At 29.1% G+C, this 26,105-nt stretch overlaps 1 protein-coding gene across 2 annotated transcripts; it reads right to left on the bottom strand.

Annotated features, from left to right (window-relative positions):
* Positions 1 to 2,626: 2,626 nt before the first annotated feature.
* On the bottom strand, positions 2,627 to 25,850 carry LOC123305223 (sialin). Of its 2 annotated transcripts, XM_044886881.1 has the most exons (9): positions 25,747 to 25,850; positions 8,890 to 9,074; positions 8,574 to 8,816; positions 8,014 to 8,098; positions 6,195 to 6,415; positions 5,254 to 5,403; positions 4,898 to 5,186; positions 4,745 to 4,830; positions 2,627 to 4,050 (listed from the first exon to the last, which is right to left on the bottom strand). In XM_044886881.1, the coding sequence occupies exons 1-9, from the start codon at positions 25,841 to 25,843 to the stop codon at positions 3,838 to 3,840; spliced, it is 1,569 nt and encodes a 522-aa protein (XP_044742816.1). In that variant the 5' UTR covers positions 25,844 to 25,850; the 3' UTR covers positions 2,627 to 3,837. The 2 variants fall into 2 exon arrangements, with proteins under 2 accessions (XP_044742816.1, XP_044742817.1); XM_044886882.1 differs by lacking the exon at positions 25,747 to 25,850 and having other exon boundaries at positions 8,574 to 8,784; positions 8,890 to 8,931.
* Between the last annotated feature and the right edge of the window lie 255 nt (positions 25,851 to 26,105).

The following is a 26,105-nucleotide window of genomic DNA, read 5'->3' as shown; positions in this document are numbered from 1 at the left end:
ATCTCAATTCTGCTGAATACGTGGTCCTCGATTCCACTTTATGTTAATAAATTAAAGTACATTTGAGGATTGATTTCTCAAAAATTCTAAACTGTAGCTATTACGAAAATTGTTTTCATATGAAGAATCTACACAGTTTTATATATTTTCATGACGAATGACAGTCATGGCACTAAAGGCACTTGGTTAAAAAGGGTGTGTATACTTAAGGTTTATAAACCGTTACATGAATGTTAAACTATTTCTGCTTCACAATAATTAATATTTTTTTCTAAATAATACAATAATATATCAAAATATTGGAACACAAATACAGGGGGCTTTCTAATAAATTCTCCCGTTTCGAAAACATAACTACGTATCAAAAGGAAAAGAAGGCGACGACTGTCCTGGTATACGAAGAGTTTTAGATCGGCCAGGATCGATCCAGTAAATATCGAATAAATTCTGTATTGAAACAGAAATCGCTTGAGTTACAACTAGCCATGTTGTTTTCGTGATAGAATAATTCTCGACGGAGATTTGAAAATAAACTTGAACAAGAACAAGTTCACAATCGTTACCTTCGCGACTCTACGCTATCTTATTGCTTATTCGTGCCTGTTCGAAATTGGGTAATTCATTATATCGCACTCTGTGTATATTTATCGATATAACTAACTGGCTCATTCCAAAAATCCAAAATCCATTATATTAAATAAAATGTAAAAAATATATGATACTATTAAAATGTAATATTATGTGCTCCAGAAGGTTTATTTGGGACAACAGTATACAGCGTGAATGGGTTTTTAGTGTACAGAGTGATGTGCGATTTGTAAAAAATGATTCTCCGTGTGGCATGTTATCGCATTTTTCAATGGTCATTCCTGAATAAACCAGTTAAAGTCATGGAATTTTTTATATCTAGAAATTGTCTCCTTTAACAAGATTAGCAGCAAATATATTTTGTGTGATACTTTTTTTATTAAATATATATCAACTTTTTCATATCGAATTTAAGTAACATTTAGTTTGTTACCAATACACCCTGTTCTAACGAAAACGAAATTAGTTTTAAATAATGATATTTATTTATTATTTTTTGGAGTGGCATTTAACATAACGTTCGTCAAAATTCACAATAAAGTATTTCCTGCTAACATCGAGGAGCAATGGAGGTGTTTCCTTGTATTTAAATATAATTAATGCATTTTTTAAAGTTAAATACTTTTTATACATATTTGAAAAAATATATTATTATATTAAATATAAAACAATTATTAATTTGAAAACTATCGAATCTTTTACCTGAGAATAATAATAAAATATTTTTTTAATTTTGGAAAATATAATTATACCAAAGAGAGTATGGCTACGAGAGCTGACGTCCTTTTCGAGAGTTTATTTTAGATGCCTGAATTGCGAATATTCCATTCCTTATTGAACTTAGTTGGGAATAAAATACGCGTCGCTGATAGAGTTTGCGTTAGTTAAAATGGGATGAAGATAATCTAGAAACACAACCCAACAAAAACTTTTTTTTAAATTATTGGAATAAGGTCTGGTGTGGCATAGCTGTCTGACAATTATAATTTATATTGCTAGAGGGTTATAAAAATGATTTAAAAAAAATTGAATTTAAAAGATTTTAAAATCAGCAATTTTTGCAGCTTTTTTCGAGAATTCGTATTAGTAAATACCAGACGTGTTTTCACCTTATCTAATTCCAGTAAGAAAAGAAATATCCAAAATCCAGCCGTCTTAAAATCACCTCTTAGTGACATTGCCATCTCTTACACCATATTAAACAATGTGGGTAGTTACTAGAAGTTTTAATAAAACTTCTATACAAATTTCTAGAAACAGAAAACGATTAAAATACATCAAGAAATCACGCTGAAAAATTATTCAAAAATATTTTATCAACTGGCATTAGTACTAAAAGGTAATTAAATATTTAGAAATTCGAAGGATTTGAAAATGATTATATGCTATAAAAAGTGTAACAATCTCCTTTTTTTTAACATAATAAAATCAAATAATAACTTAACGAATATTCAGAAACATTTTGTCAAATGAGACATAAAAAGTCATTATTTTCTGATTTAAAGTAGTTTATTCTGCATTCAGCAGAAATCATTATTTGAAGCTAAACAATTGTTACACCTTTCAAAAATAATTATAAAGACATTATTTCTTTAATAAATTTCTGAATTTATTTAATTTCTAAATTCAACATTGAAATAGACTTGTTTTTTTTAAATTAATTTTTTTAATTATTTTAAGCCTACAAACACCAGTAGATACTAAAGTCTTTTCAAAACTTATTGAATAATTAGAAGTTAGATAATAGAAACTCTTTTACAATATTAATTTTTTAACAATTTACAAATGAAAAATATCTATAACATTTTTTTTTCTTCAAAAAACTATAAAAATAAATCCATATTCCAACATTTCTTATGCTAATTATAAAAAATTAAAAATTATATCAATACAATCTTTGAAAATTCAAAATTCAACGTATAATTTAACAATCGCTTTTGAACTTTTACCTCAAAATTAACAAGAATCTGGACATGTAAAATACTAATAATACTGAAAATTTATAAATTTGAATATTTTGTTTTCTATACTAATGGTTTGCTCTACTGTAGTACTTATGCCAATATGATTTCATTTATAATTGTTGCTTTATCATCAGCATTAAAACCAAATGATACATGCATGGGAAAAGAAAATTTTCAACTTAATCATTAGTCCATTTGACAAATCTCAAATGCAATTGTTATCTTAATCGTTGTATCGCCAGAATATAAATCATACAAAGCCATATTCAAAGGAGCAATTTTGTATTTACTTCGGGAAAAGGTTCGTACAACCACGCGTGTACTTTGCGTATGATAATTTGCGTTGATATATCTTTCTTGAATAAAAAAAGTAACTTCTGAAATAGAAATCACTAAGCACTTCGTGATCAGTACGAAGAACTAAGAAATCGCAAACTTTAGAGCATGAATCCGCTGTCAAAACATTCATTTATTTTCCACAACACAATGAAAAAAATTTTAAAAAGAAATAAATAAAATATGTCTAACAATATACTTAAATAACTAAATAAACAGATCAAAATGTTCTTAAGATTACATTATTCCAAAGAGTTAAGATAGAGACGAAAGTAATATACCGACCGCGACTCTTCGGTATGATACAAGCATATAAAGTATGTCAGTTGCGTATTTAATTGTAGAGAAATCTCTTTACCATTTACCGTCATATTTGTTTTCATTTTTACTCCGTTTTTAGCTCGACCCGCTCGACCCTTGTTTCACTACATCCCAAACCTGGATACAGTAAATTCAGTTTGGAAACATATTTTTAAGTTTGATATTGTAATTTATTAAAGAAAATACCAACTTTTAATGTTAAATACCAATAGATTTTCAACGCGGATGGAATATTTTGTTTTTAAAACAGCAAAAACACTTTTATGATATTTATATAGATAAGTACATTATATCTCTACTCATATCGACGGAATCTTTCATCTCCATTATTAACTCTTATTTCTTTCTGAATCGCATACTAAAATCTATATTTATAAAAATGTGAATGAAAATGAAGTTTCATTAGAAAAAAAATGAAATAACTATTAGCATAAAAAAGTCATGAAAATATGTCATGTGATTTTTATAACGCTTAAAACAACACGAGAGGTATTATATCTTTTTGAGTGCAAATATTTTGTGCCCAAGAAAAAATATTCATCACTAATTAATAATACATAATAAAAATTTATGTAAATTAAAAAAGAAAAAACAATAATTGATGGCACTTTTTATTTTCCAAAATAACTTATGCCGTAGGATTGTTTTTCTCTTCGTCTTTGAGTTTATTTTCATCATTGGTATCCATCATACTTGCTGTTTCTGCATCATTTGCACTTGATGCATCTGGATTATTCCATGGTTGTACTTCAGCAGAACCAAATATTTGGTATACGAGATACGTTGCTACTGCTACCACGCCTGCAGTTATGAAAATACCTCGCCATGCTGTCAATGTGTGCTAAAAACATGAAAATATTTAAATTGTTGAATTAGTCTTCTCCTACAGTCTTTTAGTTGAAGAGCCTACACAGTTATAATCGATTTACTTAAAATCTCAAGTTCTAGATTGTTTTAGCTGAATAAACTCATAAACGTAAATGTTGAGTGAGAGATGAAAGAAATATCTTCAATCCCTCTTTTTGCTTTAGACTTGGTTGTGAAAGGAAGTAAAGCACTACCAATAAAGAGTTTAGTGACTACATTTATTACCGAGTGAATATCTTTCTTGAAAAAATGCCAAAAGCTTTCCTGAAGCAGATATTTTTTATATCTGTAAAATGAGTGAGTTAATGGGCAATAATACCGCAACTTGAATGATTTACAATGCTTTCCAGCCTGATGAACAACATAAGCTCATAGCATTCAGCTAGATTGGTTAACTTTAGGAAGGAATGCATTTGTATTGAATTTAGGTTAGCTTTCCTTTCCCCACTTGGTATACTCGCATATAATGTCCTTTGATTGTCACTATTGCCGACTTCTTCTTTTATTAGTTATTCGCGAAAATCCTCTACTCGCATTAAAGTTTTCGTTTTTATTGATTTGTTATTGATTATTTCAAAATTTATTTTATTTAGAAAAGGATATTTTTTCGAAAAAAACCATTTAATTGTCAACTATATTTGAAAATAAATAATTTTTAAGAAGCATACCCCATCGCTAGTCCAATATCCTGCAGCAATAGGTGACAAAAAACTAGCGCTCATATGTATAGTTTGTGCGAATGCAAGTACTGGTCCTGTAAAAAGTCCAAAATTAGAAAAAATTTACATATTAGATTCCGAACAACATTTGAAAATACTAACCAGCAAAATTTGGTGAGATATCTACAATATTTGCCATTGCTCCTGCATAGGCGGCTGTAATCATTGTAACAGCAATAAACCATACAATTAAAACAGGGATTACGTCACAACCTAAATAACCAATTAGGACACATAGGATTCCAGGTACTACTTGTGCGAGCGCTGTAAATAATTTCCGTACATTCTTTAATGACATCCATTTACGATTCACTAATTGATCAGCCATGTAACAAAATACTACGCTTGATAGATAGGATAAGATAAATGGAGCACCTGATAGTATTCCATTCTGAAATGAAAAAGGAGAAATTTTATAATTTTTTTATTAACAATTTAAATTATAGGTATCGAATTACCTCCTGTATATGAAATCCAAGGATACTTTTCATGTAACTTGGACCGGGTATAATAAATGTATAATGGACCCATATTCGACCAAATGTTGTAATACCAATTGACCAAGCAGGCATTGATGTAAGTATTTTTTTCCAAGGTACTTTTTGTTTCTAAAAAAGTAGCTTTATTTAGAATTAGATGACGAACGAAAGGTAGTTCGAAAGTTCCGATATTGACTCCGATATTGAGCCATACAATTTTTAGTTAGTATCAAGTAATAGACCCCAGACAAATCTGTTGGATGGAAAAGCAATTCAATGTATTCAGTAGATGCGCAAGCAAAGAGCAATTCTAGTTAAGATATCTTCACTATTTCAAGAGCTTAGGGTTAAAATGTTGATACTAACTAAAATTTTTTTGGATATAACAATCAGTCTTGGGGACTTTCAAATCATTTGATACATGGTGGCCACGACTTTGCTGAAAAATTTCTCTGACAACTTAGTTTATATAATTGATGGATGTACCACTTCTTTTTGTGAATGTTAGTTAACAATTTCGATATTTCCAGAAGCAGACGCATCACATAGGCCATTCAAATATTAAACTGTCTCGATACAGAGAGGGGGCATATTCTTTCATTTCTACAGTTAAGATGTAATTATTTTCTACTTCTATACGAAAGAGTTCTCTCAACTTTTATTTAATGTGAGAAAACGAGCAATGAAGTAATGTGAGATAATTTTACTTGTAAATGTACTAATTTGCAAAAGACGACAATGTGACCGTGCTCTCTACACTGTGGCCAAAGATTTCTTTAATATATTTATACATATTACGAAAATACCCTGAAATAATTTTCAGAATAATTTAAAAGCACATAAACATTCACAGAAATTTTCATGCTTTTCCTAGTAGTGGTGGCTACCATAAAAATTCAATAAAAATAATAAACAATTACTCGGCTAGATGCTAAAGTTTGAACTGTATTATCAGCAATATATTGTCGTTCACTTGTTGAAATTCTTGGATGAGTTTCAGGGCTATCAAAAGCTAACATGTACCAAATAAAACACCATGCTATTCCTATACTGCCTGTGGTATAAAATACTGATCGCCATCCAAAGTGTGCAATCAAAAATCCACATAATGGGTATGTTAAGCCAATACCAATGCTAAATCCTGTGAAAAAATAAATTTTTTATCTCGGATTAAATTTCAGTTAATATTTTAAATTCAATTCAATATATCCTGTGTATCAAAAGTAACGGGGCGGTCCAAGATCTTTCCAACGAAGAATTATTTTTTTTTAAACAACTTAAGATCTTTTTCGGTTTGGACCTTTATTTGTTCCGTTACTTTATAGATAAAATTTGGTATTCGAAAAAAATGTTTCGAATAAAATATGTTTCCCTATCTTTTACACAAATTTACAGCAAAATATGGGAGTTGCCATTTGAAAGTGATCTTCATAGGGCCTTCAATGGTAATTTCAAAATCACACTTATATGCATAGGTACTAGTGTCCGACCGAAGGTCGATTTTTGACCGAAGCCGATTAATCGGCTATCGCCACAACCTTCGGCTTAAGCCGAACGTTTAAAAACATGATTTTAAAACTTTAATATTAAAGTTGATCTCTAGAACTTGATTTAGAGGTTATGATCTTGAGAAGTTGATCTAGAAGTCAATCTAAAGATGATTAAAAACATTACCTTGAAATTTATTTCAAAATAATAACATTTAGAACAATTCGTTCAATTCCAACGTTTGCTAAGAACCTTCGGCCAAAGCTTCGGCCGAAGTCGAATGTTTGACTGAAGGTGGTTTTTTTGGCCGAAGGTGACCGAAGCCGAAGCCGAAGCTTCGGTCGGACACTAATAGGTACTAAATAGATTTTTTTTAAAATTATTCTCTGAAGCTCTTGGGTCGTCGCGTTACTTTTGTGACTCAAAACAAAATGAGGACCACCTAAATTTTATTGTTTTTTTTTTTTAATCGTGCAAATGTTTCTAGTAATTTTGGTTTAAGTTGTATTAAATGGGTTATTTTAAAATTCAGGTACAGGCGAATGAAAAAATCAATCAAATTCAGATGGGCCGTATTTTGTTTCGAGTAGTATAGTTCAGTTTCGAAAACTATTTTTCATTTAATATAAAATAATTAGTTTAGGCATTATATTTTGGGACATCCTGTATTTGTCGTGTGTATAATTACGTTCGAAGTTTTAATATAAAGTATTTATTATTATTAAAACATTTATTGAAAAGTACATACAAACAATTTATTCAATAATAAATTTTAAATAAATATTTATGTACATTAAATATTTATATATGGAAATCGAAACTTTATACTAGTCCAGTGCCGCATTTCCAAAGTTTGTGGACCGCAGGCTGATTTTGGTGCACACTTAAGCAGAGGCGGACTTCACTTTTTTGAGTCCTCGAGAAACTACCAGGGACCCCACACGGGAGACCTTATACCAAAAATTTTTATGAAAAGCTTTTGTGTGTGTGTGTGGAAGTTTAAGACTAATTAACACGATGTCAGTTTACCCGTGTAAATATGGTTTACGTGTATGTAAAAAACGCTTGGGTCGAAAAGAGTGTAACGAATATGTAGTGAACAACCCTCCCCCTCCCCGAAGTATAAAATGAGTATCTTGTAATGATAGTAGCGTGATTGCAATAAACTGTTATAGTGTGACATGTATGCAAAGCTTCCAAATTTTGAACCAATTTCAATTAGAATTACGTGTAATAAGTGAAAATTATTACCTTGGAATGATGACATGAAGCGGCTTCGTTCTGCTGTTGGTATCCAATGTCCTACGACAGCATACATTGCTGGCCAAGTTAAACCCTTTAGAAACAACAAAGTTAATGAAATATGATTTTTCAAGAAATTTTATTTGGAGTATACATTGCGATAGCAATTTTGAAGTAATAATAAATAATTCATGTATATTTTTCGATGAAAATTCGCTTTTTTGTCAAATGCTTATTTATCGAAATTGTGAGGTTAGGTAAAAAATGTCAATGACCCAAAAATTCATAGAATCGTCCAAAATATAACATTCAATATTTTTTTTAAATGTTAAATGAGAATGTGGTGTCCGGAAGTAGAGTACTTCTATCTCACTTTATTTGCGTAAATCGAAAAAAGCGCAAGTTCGCATGAATTTTATTTTAATGAGTACACTCAGAAAAACATTTTCCACCGGTTTCCATAAGAATCTACTGTCGAGGAGTTGATTCCTGGGTAAAATGCATTATTTCCTCGACTAATTTTTAGAGTTTCCAGATAAAATATATATTATTCTTTATTATATACTTACAGAAGCAAATCCTTGTAGAAATCGTAAAGCAATTACGGCACCATAATGTGTATCCGCTGCTAATGGCATTAACAAACTTCCAAACGCTGTACATAATTGAGCATATCCAAAAACACGTTTAGTTCCCAATTTTTGAGTAGCTAATCCACCAATCACTTGTGATATTATATACGCCCAATAAAATGATCCAAGTATTGAAGATTGTATACTACTAGACCAATCAAATTCACCATCAGTTGGTAGCTAATATTGTGAAAATTTTCAAAAAATGTTTGAAAATATTCAAAGATAAATTAATGAAAACTTTGTTACTTACAGAACCATTATTTGTGATGATTAAGTCTGGATCAATACAAGTGTCAGGACTTGTATCATTGTCAGTAGGTGGACGAAATTTAACCATAGCCACTATAGCCAAATTTATATCCGTACGTAACATAAACGATACTAAAAATCCAGACCATGATAAAAAGTATAATACTACACGGGCTGGAATGTTACCTGAAACAAATTTTTTAATTTTAGAGTTGGTTTTTTTTTAGAAGATTATTTAGGGTCAAATGTCTGTTCATGGTTATTAAGTTTTCGGTGCGGAATCCTAATTTTTTTCTAAAATAACAAATAGATAACTTTTTTCACCTCCTTAGGATTTCAATTTCTTAAAATTGTTTCTAAGTGCTTATCTACAATGTCAAATAATCCACATGCAAATGTTTACGGGTTTAACAGAGCTCGTTTTGTAATTAAGTAGAGTAGTTCTCCGGGTTGCCTTAATGGTCCATTTAGATTCTAAAAGGTAAGAGAAAGAAGAACACTTTAAATTAGAAAGTTGACCCTCCGAAGCTAACGATTTGCGAAAAAATGTTTGTTTTTTTATGAGGATCAACATTCTAATAAGCCTTTTTCAGGGAAGATTAAAAAAAGATCCTCTAGATGGCAGGATATATTTGTACCCCCCCTAATTTTTATCTAGCGGATCTTTTTTTAATCTTCCCAGGAAAAAAGCTAATTAAAGCATTTTTTTTAAATAATACTGATAAAAATTTTTAACTAACTACATAAGACAAATTATAAACATTACCATGTTATTATAAAATTCGGAAATACAATAATTAATAATTCCAGGCCTTTTTTCTCTGAAGATTAAAAAAAGATCCGCTAGATGGCAACACTTGGGGGGCTACAAATATATCCTGCCATCTAGAGGATTTATTTTTAATCTTCCCAGGAAAAAGGCTAATTTAAAGTGTTATTATATCTCTTATTTTTTAGGATCTAAATAGGCTATTATTGCAACCTGGAGCAGTAGATCTAATCTGATGTCAGAACATGATGTCCTGTCAAAATCTGCAACCTTTGTTGAAGGTATTTTTGAAGTGAAAACTTCTTTAGGCGCGTTGAGCGTTTTGGTAGAGGGTAAAATCATCGGTTGGCGTCACCGACACCCTAATGATAATAGTATATCTATAGCTATGGGGAGCCAGACTAGCGCACGCGCAGTAGCCTGTGTACACGTATACACTAATACATCGACTATTTCTGACTGTATTATGTGCGCGTTGGACGCTTTTTGGACAGGTATAATTTTGTGAGTTCACGTCACCAACACGTTATAGTAGCAGTACATCACTACATCTGTAATTGTAAATGTGACGCGTTGTACATTAAGTATCAGAGTGTGGTTATCTACATAAGTAAGGTTAAATTGACCACGTGGAAAGTTCAACTTGTGTGTACTGGATCATATCTTATATATTTAAACGAGCAATTCTTGTATATATATATATATATATATATATATATATATATATATATATATATATATATATATATATATATATATATATCAACGATCTTGGAAATGGCTCCAACGATTTTCATGAAAATGAGTATGTAGGGGTTTTTTGGGGCGATAAGTCGATCTAGCTAGGTTTCATTTATCAGAAATGTCCTTTTATCCGTCTTTTCATGAAAAATTCATCAGACATGTATTGGTGTATAACGTAGTTAATGAAATACAATGCAAATTATAACATAACAAAAAGGAGGCGTTTGAGTAGTCTAAAGTGAAAAATATGACTCTTGCTGACATCTATTGGCGAATAACCGAGCAAAGTTCGGTCATCCAGATATTGTAACTAATAAATAAAACATAAAAAATTGCATATAATTTCAATTAGTCTTAATTTAATAGTTCCGTTTTCACTTCTATCGACAGTCCCTACGACTGCCTGTTTATATTTAATTGAAAAACTACAAAACGAGCTATTATAGCCATAACAGAAGGGGACGGAAGATTGTCTGTATTTATTAATAAATCAAAATTAAATTTTGTAGTGTGAAGTTAAAAGTGCCACCTATGGCGTAAGCTCACTTCAACAACCAACGAATAACGCAGCTTAAAGTAAGGCGATTTGATCTAACAACATTTTGTTTTAATTCAAAGGAAATATTCAGTGAAATGTTTCTCTTTCGTTCTTTATATTATGGAAAAGCTGAAATATTTAAGCAAACTTTCGGACATAAGTTACAAAAAAGATGCCTGGTTTAATGTATATAAAGTTTTAAGTTACATAAGTTACAAATTAAATAGTCACCGTCACTCAATTTAATGAATACTTATATGTATTGCAACTTTCAATACTGGATAACTACTTAATAATTATGTGAATTATGTAAATGATAATATTTAATACTAAGAACTGGTACCAAGGTTTTAATAATAATACCACGTGTTTTAGAAATAGTATAATCGTAGTTCGAAGTAAGTTTAGAGAGGTAATTAAAATTTTAAAAATGAAAACTTCATATGTATTATTCTTAAACTTTAATCAGCTTGTCCACAAAATTTAATTTTTCAATTTTAATAAATTTATGCGATAAATTAACAAAAACTATGATTGAAATGTCATGCACCCATACATTTATTGTTATGTTCTCATTTTTATACTAAATACAGAACATTAAATCGTTAATCCAATAAATAAATATTTTTCTGATGCAATTAACCCGAAAAGCTATTCTTCAAGAATTAATTGTAATATTAGTTTAAAAAAAACATTTTTCTGATTTAGTAGTCAACCCACTTAGGACCGTAACTAGTGCTTGGGAAAGGAGGCACCCACCACCGGCGCATAAGGAAAAGAGGGGCAAAACAAAAAGTATGTTTTATACGTAAAACAAAAAGTTAGTAAAGAATTATATAAAAGGCGCTCATTAATTTACATAAAGTCATAAAGTTAAAAAATTCGATTTTTTTGATAACACAGGCAAATTTGATCTGATATAATTGGAATTTTTTTTAAACTCACTAATTTTGGGTCATTCTTTTCAGCTGTGATATCAATTTTTCGCTAGCGATCACTTATGTGCTTAATTTCGGGACTACGACTCCACGTTTTTGAAACCTATTAGAAGCCTTTTTGGATTCTGATGACGTCATAAAGTAAAAAAATTCAACTTTTTTTGATAACAGGGAAATTTGATCCGATCTTATTGGAATTTTTTTTGAAACAGTCTAAATTTGGGTCATTCTTTTCAGCTGTTATGTCAATTTTTATCTAGGTATCACGTATGTGCTCAATTCCGGAACCAGGACTGCACATTCTTGAAACCTATTAGAGCTAGGTTAATTTTGATCGCAAATTTGAAAACAATGACCCAAATTTAGTAGGATTACATACTTGGTTTATCAAAATTGGATAAAATTTTGATGTAATAGAGCAAAATTAAATTTTTTGGATTTTGATGACGTCATAAAGTTAAAAAATACGATTTTTTTGATAACACAGACAAATTTGATCCGATCTTATTAGAATTTTTTTTGAAACTCTCTAATTTTGTCTCTCTCATATTCATAAAATCTATTAGAGTTAGGCTAATTTTAATCACAAATTTGAAAAGTATGACCCAAGTTTAGTAGGATTGCATACTTAGTTTATCAAAATTGGATAAAATTTGGATGTGATTTTCTGATGACGTTATGAAGTTAATAAATTCGATGTTTTTTATAACAGGGAAATTTGATCCGATCTTATTGGAAGTTTTTTTAAACCCAGTAATTTTGGCTCATTCTTGTCAGATTTTCAGCTGTGATCACTAGCTATCTTTTATATGCTTAATTCTGGGACCAGGACTCCAAATTATTGACCTATTAGAGTTAAGTTAACTTTTAATCACAAAGTATGACCTAAATACAGTAGAACTACATACTTGGTTTATCTAAATTGCCAATATGGTACTCTTTGATACCTTTTAATGAACAGCGAATATATTAATAATAATTATAATGTTAATCCAATTAGGTTTGTGTTACTCTGTATTATTTACCTACTCAATTTATATCAAACAAAATTTCGATTTTGGAGGTTAATCAACTAGATGAGTTTTATCACAATTTTACTTCATCTTTAATGTAACAAGTGAAAACAAACAATTGACTGAGTTAATTGTTGAAATACCATGCATAGTTAGTGTTGATTTCTTTATCACATTACACATACAAACATGTGACACATACATAACTGATAATCAATTATAGTACATATTATAAAATTTCCGCCTAATTGGCTCCCTCACGGGTAAACAGTGATGTTTACGAAAAAATGTTTCAAACAAAAGTTGTTTAATTTTTGATAAGAAACATTTTTTACATTTAAACTTTTGTTTTATCTCTAACGGTTTACAAGATGGGTCTTACGGACCCAAGACCCAATTGACCTATGATGCTCATTTACGAACTTGACCTCACTTTTTACGTCCTGAGTACGCTGTAAAAATTTCAGCTCGATATCTTTTTTCGTTTTTGAGTTATCGTGTCCACAGACGGACAACCGGAAATGGACTAATTAGGTGCTTTTATGAACACCTATGACAAAATTTTTTTCCTAGCATCATTATTTTTAAGCGTTACAAATTTGGGACTAAACTTAATATACTATGTATATTTCATATATACATGGTATAAAAATATTGTCTATAAGTAGTAGTAAATCATATTACTTATTTTAACATATAGACAATATTGTTACATTTATGATGAAATCATTGTGTGAAAACTCATTTTAATATTTTAATGAATTATAAAGGGTGTATACCGAAATATACATCAGTTTACTGGCCAGTGGTAATGACTCCATTGTTATTTCTTTTTCTATCAAACCTAATTGTTAAATTGTTTCATTTGTTGAGATATCATTATTATAAATTTTTAATAATATAAAAAAAAAAATTCCACAAACTTTAGTGTATACACGCTCGGCTAAATTATCCTTTACGTCAATATGGCAGGATGACGTTGGATTCATGACGTTATTAACACTGGCTATTATTCTGATGTATATTTCGGAATACACAAAATATAAACAAGTTAATATTTCAGTGCGCGGCGTTAAATTCGGACCTGCACCAAATGAATTGATAAATACATTATTTGATAATTCCAAAAGTATGGTAATATATGTTAGATAGATGATGATTTAGCAGTTTCATTTAATCATAAAATTTGTACTGCTTAGAATTAGACCAACACTTGATGTTCTGCACATTTTGACAAAAAGACCAAGACCCAGCCCATCACTAACTTTGGGCAGGAGCCCTTCACTTCAGAAAATTTTTGAATTTTGTTAAGTACCAAATATTTTTTAAGTAGAAATTCTTAAAAATACTGCTTGTAAACAATCACTGTTTAAAGTATTTTATTTTACTATTATATTTTTAATCTTACTGTTGTAAGACGCTTAGCTCTAAGAAAGACATTCCATTGCTCTCAGCTAACCTTCATACTTCGAAGAATGATAAGCAGAAAACCTTTCGATGAACAAGGTATAATGTGACATACTTATGCAGTCTTATATATAAAATTTTTAGTAACGTTTCCCCAGAAAATATAGACTTATGCACTGTATCGAAGGCCAATGTGAGAGGGTGGGGATGTTATAAATCCGTTTCATTGCTCCAAGAACACAATTTTTGTGGTTTTGGAGATGCCCAAGATATAGTAATGTTTCGCTCTGTAGGTTCGATACAATATAAATATCACTAGGTAAATTCTTCTGAAAAATTTGATATACTTTAATATGTATTGCAGAGGTACATTAATCATTCCACAACACACAAAATCAATTTACAATATGGATCTCCAAATATACTTCTACAGAACCCAAAACTATACATTTTCATTTATATCGATCCCGTAGAAACCACGTTCTATTTTTGTTGTTCGCACAGCTACCTTAAATGTCAACCTTAATAAAACTTTTTTAGAAACGCCCCTCACAACCACCCACGATACCTACTAGGCTTGTCACAAATATTATCACTACATTTAGGAATCTTCAAATGTAGCCTCTTGAAATTTGGTACGTAGGAACACGGAGAGAACTCCCAGGGAAAAAACCGCTTTTTTCGATTTTTTTTTTTTGGTTATGGACATTTGCACAGGCTTTTCCAAAATGAGTTAAAAAAATTAATTTTGGTATGTAGGCTGGCGTTTGGTAAGTGTCAAGGATGCTAGAAGGTAGAAAACTGGCTTATAACTTTCGTTAGTGCCAAGAATGTGCCTTTTGGAGTATCAACTTCCCAGCTCCCCTACCTTTTTTGACTATCAAATTATGATTATTTTGCGGTTTTACACCTTCATAACCTCTCCGAACTAAGCTAAAGGGTTACAAATTGTTATATAAGATGAGTTAGTGCCACGTATGTGCGTTTTGGGGGTGGCAACTCTGAGCGACATTCCCCGTTTTTTATACAACAAAATCATGTTGCTCAGCAGTATTATGTGCAGAAACTTCTTAGTTTTAGCAAAAGACAAGAATTTTGAGTTAAAAGCATCTCATATGGAGAAACATTAAATGAGGGGGAAATATGACTTTAATAAAAGAGCTCTGTCGTTCACGATTTTTTTTAAATAATAGGATGACGTCAAAACATTCCTTCGAATCATATGGTTTTCTATTCGAATTATCATTATATATATGTTATTGCCGTAAAGGCGCCATATCGTAAATGTAGACAGAGTGATTGTATTATAAAGACGGTATTAAGAGTCAATGATAAGAAAATTCCATTATAATCATTAACGTAAAAAATGAACTGGGTAGAACGATACTTTTATCAATTGACAATATCTGCGACATACGACATATTGTAGATCGAACTTAATATAAAATTAGCAACGGCAAAAAGTCACGCAATTATAATTTACGAATTGCTAAAAAAGCATGGAAATAATCTAAAATGATTTTAAATCAGAAATTTTCGTAGCTTTTATCCGGGAATCGCACTATTAAACGCAATTTCTCTTAGGGGCACAAACCCTCGTAGCCCTCTTGAATTCCAAATATGAAAATACCAAAATGAAGAAATTTTAGAACTTAATATAAAATAAGATTTTATTTCTATTTAACGACACTCGTCGTTATCATTAAGCTTGCTTAGCTAACGACATCAAGTTTTAGTCAGATGGTAATTTTTATTACGATAATTTATGTCATGAAAAGCAATATCCGTTTATTTATTACGGTCTAAACTAAACCGTAGACGTTACGGTCTAAACTAAAGTGTAAATGTAAAGAAAGAGTGATGATTTACACTTTAAGCATCTGATGTCAAAAAATTAAATTATAATCAATTGTAGAAAGTTATTTCAGTTTTAAATGTGTCCGTGGCTTTTGCACCACCTTGTAAGTATATATAAAGACTCATATATTATTTTCTTTGTGTAATTTAACAATTGTATAAATTATAAATAGTTCAAACACTGATACCCAAACAAATACAAGGTATTTAAACAATAAATTTAGTTACTTTTTACTTTCACTAGTTTTACAATCGAAATGTATCGAATCCATTTAGCTTATCTCAGATTTTTTCTTATCATAATCGATATTTTTTTCTCGAAAAAACAAATTGTATAAACAAAAGCTATAACATATAGAAATATAATTCGAAGTATTTATTGATTAGCTTTTTTTTTTAACATATAAACGTGTAGTTTTTATATTACCTACAATAAACTATTCTAACTTTTTAACTTTGACATTTACTTTTACATAATTATATTGAAGTATTCTCATTATTTATTTAACATCAAATAATATTATCATTTATGAATAAATAAATAATAAGTTATTATTAATAACAAAACATGAATGATTATATCAATACAGAAAAGCAAATTTTGAAGTTTTATCTTTGGTGCTTCGTTTGCTCGAATTAGTTCGGCTATTACTGCAAAGTAAATAAAATAGCATCTATAGATATAAACAGGGTTTCAAAAAGCACCTTTCAAAGATGCAGGAAAAATTTGTTCCGTATAAAAAAAAAATTAGCAATTTTTATTGGAAATAATTAGACAATAGAGAACTTAAGAATAATTCATCTAAAGTATACTTAAGTAACTTTTTTTAAAAATTAATAATTCCGTTTTTTTATTAATTATTAATAAAAAAAGTTATATTTTTGAATAAAAAAAGAAACGTAGTGACGTATTTACACCCGTTGAGGCAGTGAGCCAATTGGAATCACGCTAAATTCACATTTTTCAACTTGTTTCTATGGAAAATTACATTATAATATATTGAAAGCAAGTTTAGAAACAAACCATTTATCATTCTGTATGTTATTTTATCATTTTTCCATGCCGTAGCGTTGCTAAAAAACGATGTGTTGACATCACTGGCGCTTGAATTTATACTTTGGAAAAACCGTTTTCAATTGTAAAATTACATGAAAAAACATTTAAAAAAATTACTTTTAAGCATTTTTACGAGATGATTTTTACTTTTAAGCCCAGTAAAGCAGGCGGATATTGAGCTAGTTTATATATAAATATGTATTTAGTCAACTTAAAATGAATTATTAATAAAATGAATGAAATAAATTAATTAGTTGAATTACTTAGCTTGGATAATTAAGCAACCCTTGAGTAACCTTGTCTAACTCTATTCATTCTAGTATTTTTAATATCAATATTTATGTTAAAAAAGTATGTTATCTTATAAACACAATATTGAAAACGAAGCAAATATGTTCAATTATCGTGGTTATATTTGTAAACTATTCTTAGGTTATCCTGTTTAAATATGACAGGAACAAATACAACTTATCTCTCTTTCAACTATGTTGCTGACTGGCATGTTTAATACAATAAGTAACCTTGTTGTCAGAAACGGAGTGTACCTCATTAAATCTGGTAGTTATTTATTATGTTGGTTGGCTATATGATGAATCCAAATTTCCATCTCGAGCGACGAACGCAACGTTTCCAAAAAATCAGAAAATTTTCTACCATTATTCAGTTTATGGTAATTTTAATACATTATTGAGATGCTAATGTTTTGTGCAATATTGCATGATTTAAAAAAAAAAAAATCGTATATTATTGGGGGAGAGGAAACGTTTCTAGGGAAAGGAATAAAGAAAATTCTATATTTTAAGTATGGTGTGCCAAGTTCACAGGTATAATTAGTAATACAGTCTATATTATTACACACACATTATTATTATTGTTATTATAGATTAAGTTTTGAAGGTTAAAATTTGTGACAATGAATTATTAAAATTATTAAATTACAATAGCCTATATTTAAAAAAAAATTCTTTTGTATGCGCAACGTGAAAGGGGCGAAGTAATCCTATGCAGTGAACGTTGTTAAAGCACAGTGTGCTATGTTCGGTTGAAATATCTACGCAAAAATCCAAAATTTTTAACCTTGCGAATTTTTCTGCAAAAATTAAATGTTTTAGGAAAATTTTACAAGAAAATGACCTTCCTGTTTGAAATAATCCAAAAAATCTGTGAAAATTTGCGTTTATTAAAAATTTAGAATTTCCTATATACCTCGAAAATTTTCGAAGAACTATTATCGTATATACCTCGATAATTTTCGAAGAAGAAGTTGACTATAAACATGTAACCTCACGATGACGCGGCGCTGGCTTTGAGCGTCAAATTAGAGTCCGACCTAGGTCCAACAAATGTTCAATGCCAGTGTCCAATTGTAAAAACAAGTGACAAAAAAGTTTATTAATATCGAATGTCGATCTCTCGAGATGTACACACTAAAAGTAATTTCCCAACCTCATTTTCATTAAAACACATGGTAAGGATAAATAAATAAACAACTACATATATCCAAAATAACTGGTGAATATGATTATCAATTTTGAGTTTATCAGTGCCAAAAAATAATTCGTTAAGCGCAAATAAAAACAAAAAAGTTAAACAACAAAAGAATAGGCTTTTGTTCACTAAGATTAAATCGGTTAGATAAAATTTTTAAATGATTAATCATAATTTGTAGATAAAAAGACACAAAATTAATTTTTATAAAATATAAGGATTATTATTATTTTTAAATAATAAATTCTTTAAAGTTTATACATCAGATGTACTTTGAAGGTACTATGAAAGGCTATTTAAGCTTACAAATACAAAAACATGTAAATTTGCAAATAGTTGTAAACTTGCATATACAAAAATGCTTGTATGTCACGGTTTGATGCCATTCCAGACGCCATCACACTCTACACTATTTTAGAAGTAACTTTGAATTGGTTTTTGAAAATGGAAAATATATAAGGTAAATAGTATTTCTTTTTAAATAATGCTATCTTGGCGTAAATCAGTTACTAATGTAACGTCTAATCCAATTTTTCAAATTTAGCATAAAAGCCTATTGTATGTGCTCTGTTATACAATGAAATGGTTATACAGAATGTTCGATTTACATCTAGGCATATAAATATCACGAGTATAACAGAATACATGCGTTAAGCAATGCATCTAAGTGAGAGCTATTATATACATGTGTTGAATCTTCGATATGCGTTGAGATAGTTGTAAGACCCTTGGAGAGTGGGAGTTTCTTAGTTGAATAGATGAACTAGAACAGATAAGCCACGATGCAAGTTACTTTTGCAATTTCATATAACACCTATAATACCTCTTACTTAGATGCATTGCTTAACGCATGTACTCTATCATACTCGTGATATTTATATGCCTAGATGTAAATCGAACATTCTGTATAGTGGTGTAAAAGAAAATATACACCAAAGAAATTTTAAATTCATTCCTTTGTTATCTAATCGAGAGTTGAATATAAATTTATTTTGCCAATACTGTAAAAATCAATCCAAATAATAAGAAGCTAAATTATATTTTATGTTTAGCTTTATGGCAGTACAGCCTAAACTAACCACGTAACTTTGACGCACAAATTCATCGTCAAGCGTCAGCCTTAAAGTCTTTTAATATATCTAAATTGTTGAAATGTAAGATTCCATGAGCACAATTTGAAGAATCCCGAATAATGATTGTTATTTATACATATAGTAAAACGATAAGATATCTTCAACCTATTTATAATTATTTTGAAATCTCAAAAGGTTGATTTCCGTTATAAATATAATAATTGTTTTCTCTTTCACATTCGTTCAATATTATGAAACTATGTTTAAAGGTAGTTTCCGATTGTTTACATGACAACTCCCTATCGTCTGTTGAACATTTATTTTTCAAACAAAGAACAAATAAATACATATAAAGGCTCTACACGGTTATGAGTTTGTACATCCCGGAGGGCTTTCTTTTGACTATTAGTAAATTATTGTATTTATCTCAAAATGACTTCCTGTTAGTAAATTATTGTATTTATCTCAAAAAAACTTTTGATTTCCTCTAATTTCAAAACTATATTGCTTTCAAAAGCATAGCATCTTTCGAAAAATCCCTTATGTTAAAATAAAGATGAAAACAAACAATTACCTGAGGTTATTGTTGAAATACCATGTATAGACAGTGGTAAAGAAAGATAGTCTTTCTTTACCACTGTACTCTAAAGTACTCTTAGATAGCGACAGTCATGTATATTAACACGACTGTGGTGTTACTAACTGATATTCCCATATAATACATACAAAGGACGCAAATTAGGTTAGAACATTATATAATGTTCTAACCTAATTCCTGAGTCCTGAGTAACCTAAGCACGCTATAAAAATTTCAGCTTGACATCTATTTTTGAGTTATCGTGCTTCCAGACAGACAGACAACTGGAAATGGACTAATTAGGTGATTCTATGAACACCTATGCAAAAATTTTATTCGTAGCATCAATATATTTAAGCGTTACAAACTTGGGATTAAACTTAATATACCTTGATATATTTTACATATATACAGGGTATAAAAAGTGACAAAAAGCAAGGTTATAAATGAAACTAAATGGAAAATATAAGTCGATATTTATAAAAAATAATATCGATAACTATACTTCAAACTTTTACACATTAATAATTATTATCTAAATTTTCAGAATTTAAATTTTTTTTCCCTTTTCTATTCATTTCAAATTTTCATACTGTTTCCCAATGAACGCACATAGCAAAACAGGGTGCTAAATTATCTTTCTTAAAACTAGTTGGTAAGTGGGTAACTAACTGTTCATTTACTTACTGGCAGACGGATTTTTAAATAAAAATGACGCTTAGCTTTTAGTCTATGGATTTTCGAAAGAATAATGCTCTCATAAATTCTCGCACTCTCGACCGATTAGTTGCGTAATCGTAATATTTACATTTTAAAATGATACGTTATTAAGGTATGGGGGAGCCTTCAAGAATTATGCAATGCGATGAAACATATTTTTTTTTTTGTATTTCAAACTTGTTATGACAAAGCAATCAAGGTCACACTATTAACACAACCTTGAAAAAAAAAAAAAATGATTACAATAAAAACAAGTTAAAGTAAAGCAAAAAAAAAAGTGTGAACGCGACGTAACTTCCATATATAGAGACTAAAGTCTTCTCCACACTCTCGGGAAGTAGCACAAAGAACGAGAATGTGAAGGTGATACTTGGAATGTCTAGCCTTTTGTTCCCGAGTCAAAGGCAACTCTATTTATCCAGGCGAGTGCAGGCGAGCTGCATCTCCACATTCAGATTATGAAAAAAATTACATTTTTTAATGCAATAAACAAGCTAATTGTTCTAGCCGCAGTAGCTGTTGCCATTTCAATGTTAGTCATAGCAATGACTCAATGAAATACTTGCGAAATTATTATTTATTTGAAATATTACAAGATCAACAAGAGAAATCAAACAATCGACTACATCAATTGTTTAAATACCATGTATAAACAGTTTTTGATATAGAAATATCCAATTGAAAAAGATAACCTATATGATTCATCATTTTTTCAGATAACTATGACTGATAAAATAATAATAAAAATCCCGGTGGCCTAGGAATTTTTTGTGAGAAACGTTAATCAAACAAACGTTAATGTAATGTATATATATATATATATATATATATACATTACATTAAATTTTCGATTTTCGATCTAACTATTCTACGGACACGCACGCTGTGCTATATGATATACATGATATAAAAACAATAATTTAGACGTACTTGTGTACAAAATAAGATGAAACAAAAAAAAAATTAATTCGAAAAAAAAATCAAACAAACAAATATAACAAAAAAAAAATAATAATAATAAAACAAAAATAGAAAGCAACAATGGAAATAATTGTCCGAAAAATCGAATATTTCGTAATGACAAGAGCATATGTTTTCAACAACATTTGTTTTCTTTATGTTATATATCGCTAGCAGATTTAACGTTTAGGTTCATTAACACATCTATACTTGAGTTATTTTACCGAGGCCAACCTTGAAAAAAAACAAAGTACGTTTTAAAAGCACATACTTAGTTTAAGTGGTTCGATCTTTTAATAAAAAATAAAAATTAAGTGGTTCGATCTTTTAATTCTGCTTTAAAATAACTTATTCGTTGTGTGCGTAGTCATGGTAGGGATAATAAAATCGATGCCAGCGCTTTAAGTGAAAAATTTTGGAGATAAAGTGGGCTGTTATGACTAATTTGCAATTATTTACATGTTAATGATATAGAAACTGTCAAATTAAAATGATTGAAAAACACTAATTAATTAAACTTAATGCATTAAAAATTGTGAAAATAAGAAATCAAATTGTACAAATATTATTTTTCAAATGTTAATTATCGTAATTATTTATTTAAATTTGTGAAACAATAATATTAAATTTTAAATGTAAGTTTTCAATGCAATCCACACAATTATATATGCATCCATTAATTCTATAATTAAAGTAGTGTATCGTTGTCATGGAAACGAAATTCACGCTCGGAGCGAATATTTAGCAAAAATATAAATTCGAATCAATTAAATTGTACTATTAGGCTCGAAAACACACTTTGAAGTTCTCAAGGTTGGCCTGGATAAAATAACTTAAGATACTCGGCAGGGCTGCCCGTATACTTCTCTAGCAAATACTCAACTGACTTAATGGCTCTACACACCACACGTATCCTTTCGCCATTTATTTTTTTGTTTTCCCACTTATTAAAAGTATAAAATCTGAAAATTGCTATTAACCTCCTTTCATTCAGATACAATGCATCCCGTTCATACTGATGGAGTTTACTGTACATAGTCAAGCTTTCCATTGAATGCATATCACTAAGTGATAATAGTAGCGAAGATTCCTTAAGATGTTTTTTTCCTTACAGTATTGTAAAAAAGTTTTGGTTTATTGTACGGTACATACATGTAAACCAATTACATGCTTTGTAGTTAAAACATGAGTTATTTTAAGCTTTACAATACCACGCAGCTGCAGATATATAATATATTGTGTGCAAGTGCTGCTTATAAATTTGATAATATAGATATCTCTCTTCAATTGCCAATACTCTAACTATAGTCGTCTCTGTTCATTCCGTTCGTGTTTCCAAGTATACGAACCTATATTGTCAGGTTTGTATTATGATTTCTATAAATTTTTGTTTGGCAGAAAGTTTTTCTTATTAAACAAACAAAAGCTGGACAAACGAATCCAATCAGCATTTTATGAAAATTCGCATTTGATAATGCTATTTTCACAAAATGCTGATTGGATTCGTTTGTCCATTTTTGCCCACTCAAAATTTTCGTTTGTCCACTCTATAATTGAAAGTCATGACCAGTCCATCCAAAATATTGGTTTGTATACTTTTTAAATTTAAATTTTGAGGAGATTCAAATTTGATATCATCATTTCCAAATGCGAACTTTCACAAAATACAGATGTCATTTTTTTGAGAAATTTGTCCACATAAGTTTTTTTTAGCCAACCGTCAGAACAAAGTGAAAAAAAAAAAAAAATAAATATAATTTTACTCCAGGATTGCCAAATGTAAATTTTCCTTCATAAAAAATGACTCCACAATTTATAAAAATGCGATGGTGCGAAGAGGGGCGATATGCGAAGAGGAATTATGCTCTGAATTTTTAATGAACAACAAATTGATAAAATTTGGTTTTCTGAAGTTTTGAATTTGAAAAATCAAATGACTGTGCGTTATTAATTAAGAGAATGTAGAAGATATATTTACTTTATTTTCTCAAGGTGGTAGGAAAAAACCACAAACACGCGTGTCATTTTTATCATTCAAGACATTATAATTATTGTTTAAAACCATAATTTAAATTATATAATGTTTCCAATAATACAAATACATAGCAATTTTAAAAATTGCTCCAAAACATAATTTTACGAAACCAAAATTTATTTTGTCAGAAACAGGAATCAATTTCAAATTAAATATATGCTAAACACAAAGTTTGTATACCAGTAATAGAGAAATTTCCACATGTTATTGACTTGGCGAGCACATTTGTGCATCATTATTAGAACCGGGTATACTGGCGAAGCTATTTGCAAAACTATTTCATGAAATTTTTTTTTCTTCTATTTTTGGGGCGTAAAATTATAAGTGGTCAAAGTTTAAAACTGAAAAATGTAATTAAATTTTACAAAAAAGCTAATAAATAATAAACACTTTTAATACTTCACAACATTGACCTTCACGGTAAATGATGAGCAAAGAAAAAATACTGATTAGTGGGAAAATAAAATGTAAGATTATGTAAAATGTATAAATTACAAATTAAACCAATGTTGCAAAATACACAAAAATATTATTAAAAAATCTTACTTCTGTAACATAAGAAATTTCAAATTAACACTACAATGATAACAAGCAAAATATAGTTTCTATTAAATAACCGATTTTATTGACAGTGTAATTGGTTAGCATTCTAATTTTTTAAATACTTAATCTTAAACACTATTTTTAAATATTTATACAAATTTTAATTTCTAGCCAAATCATTGTGCGTACTTCTAAGAAAAATATCTAAAAATATAAGTTATAATTTACACCCATTTCAAGTTTCTTAGCTTTCTTTAATGATTTTGTCAACTAATGACACAATAGTAAAGAAAACTTAAAAGGGACAGTTCATGAACTACGTAGACCTATTTGGGTTACATTCTAATATATTCTCCTTTATGCAGATAACCGTGACTTTTCTGAATTTTTTTGAAAGACAGTTTAGTTAAGATACGTTAAAATTAGATTTAACAAATAGCTCTTTGAAGGAATTAGGTTAATTTTGTCTTAACATCGTAACATGAGAAAAAAGAAAAGTTTTTTGCTTAATTAATCACAAAGTCATTTGCTTCATCTTTATTCTTAATTTAGCCCTAAAATAAAAATTGGTAAGTCCAAATAATACAATAAAATTTTACGTATATTTTAAAATTGACACATACAATTTTGTAATTTTTTGCTAATAATAAAAAAAAAATTTTTAGAATATATTAAATAAATATAAAGAGTACCCAAACTTAAATGGAAACCATTTTTAGTACCCAAACTTAAATGGAAACCAAACGATTAGACTTTAGAGTAAAATGCTTAATTTTATTAATAAGAAAATCGTCACTATTAATTATCATATTTTAAAGCTCGAATCCCCTCTTAGAATATTTTAAAATACGCCTTTGTTCTGGCAATATAAAAAAATATAATAGTTTTGCAAATGACTACGCCACTATGACACAGTCTAACAGATCTATAAGCACGATAAACCAATACTAAGCCGTATTGTACTAGGTACACTTTTACTAAATGTCAAAATCATTTTAATAACTAAATATAAAATCGTAGTTATTATGTAAGTAAATTTTTTATAATTACTAAAAATATTTTTAATTCATTAACATCATCAAGTTAGTTTTATAAATAAACATTATTTGATTTAATAAGTCACTCAAAAAAAAACTTACCACATAACCTCTCCCTCAAACAAATCGCCACGCTTTTTTCAGAATCAGCAACTTTATATACTAATGGATTACCATAAACACTATTTTCCTCCATCATTTTTCAACAATTTTTTATTATTATTATTAAATATAATTAAAATAATTCTTTTTTATAAATTAAAAAACAATTTTTTATACTTATTTTTTTCTAATAAACTCTTTATATTAACATAACTGCGTTAATTTTGTGTATATTAAGGTACATATTAATAAATTTTTAATAAAAATATTTTTTAAAATAAACATATAAATTTTTTAAATGCCTTGTTAAATAAAGTATCGATTATAAGATAAAACAGCTGGTCGAATAATTTAATGTT

This window comes from Chrysoperla carnea, chromosome 1 (assembly GCF_905475395.1).
Source record: "Chrysoperla carnea chromosome 1, inChrCarn1.1, whole genome shotgun sequence".
Classification (NCBI taxonomy): domain Eukaryota; kingdom Metazoa; phylum Arthropoda; class Insecta; order Neuroptera; family Chrysopidae; genus Chrysoperla; species Chrysoperla carnea.
The sequence above is the reverse complement of the archived record's forward strand: the minus strand, read 5'-3'. Positions and strand labels throughout refer to the sequence as shown.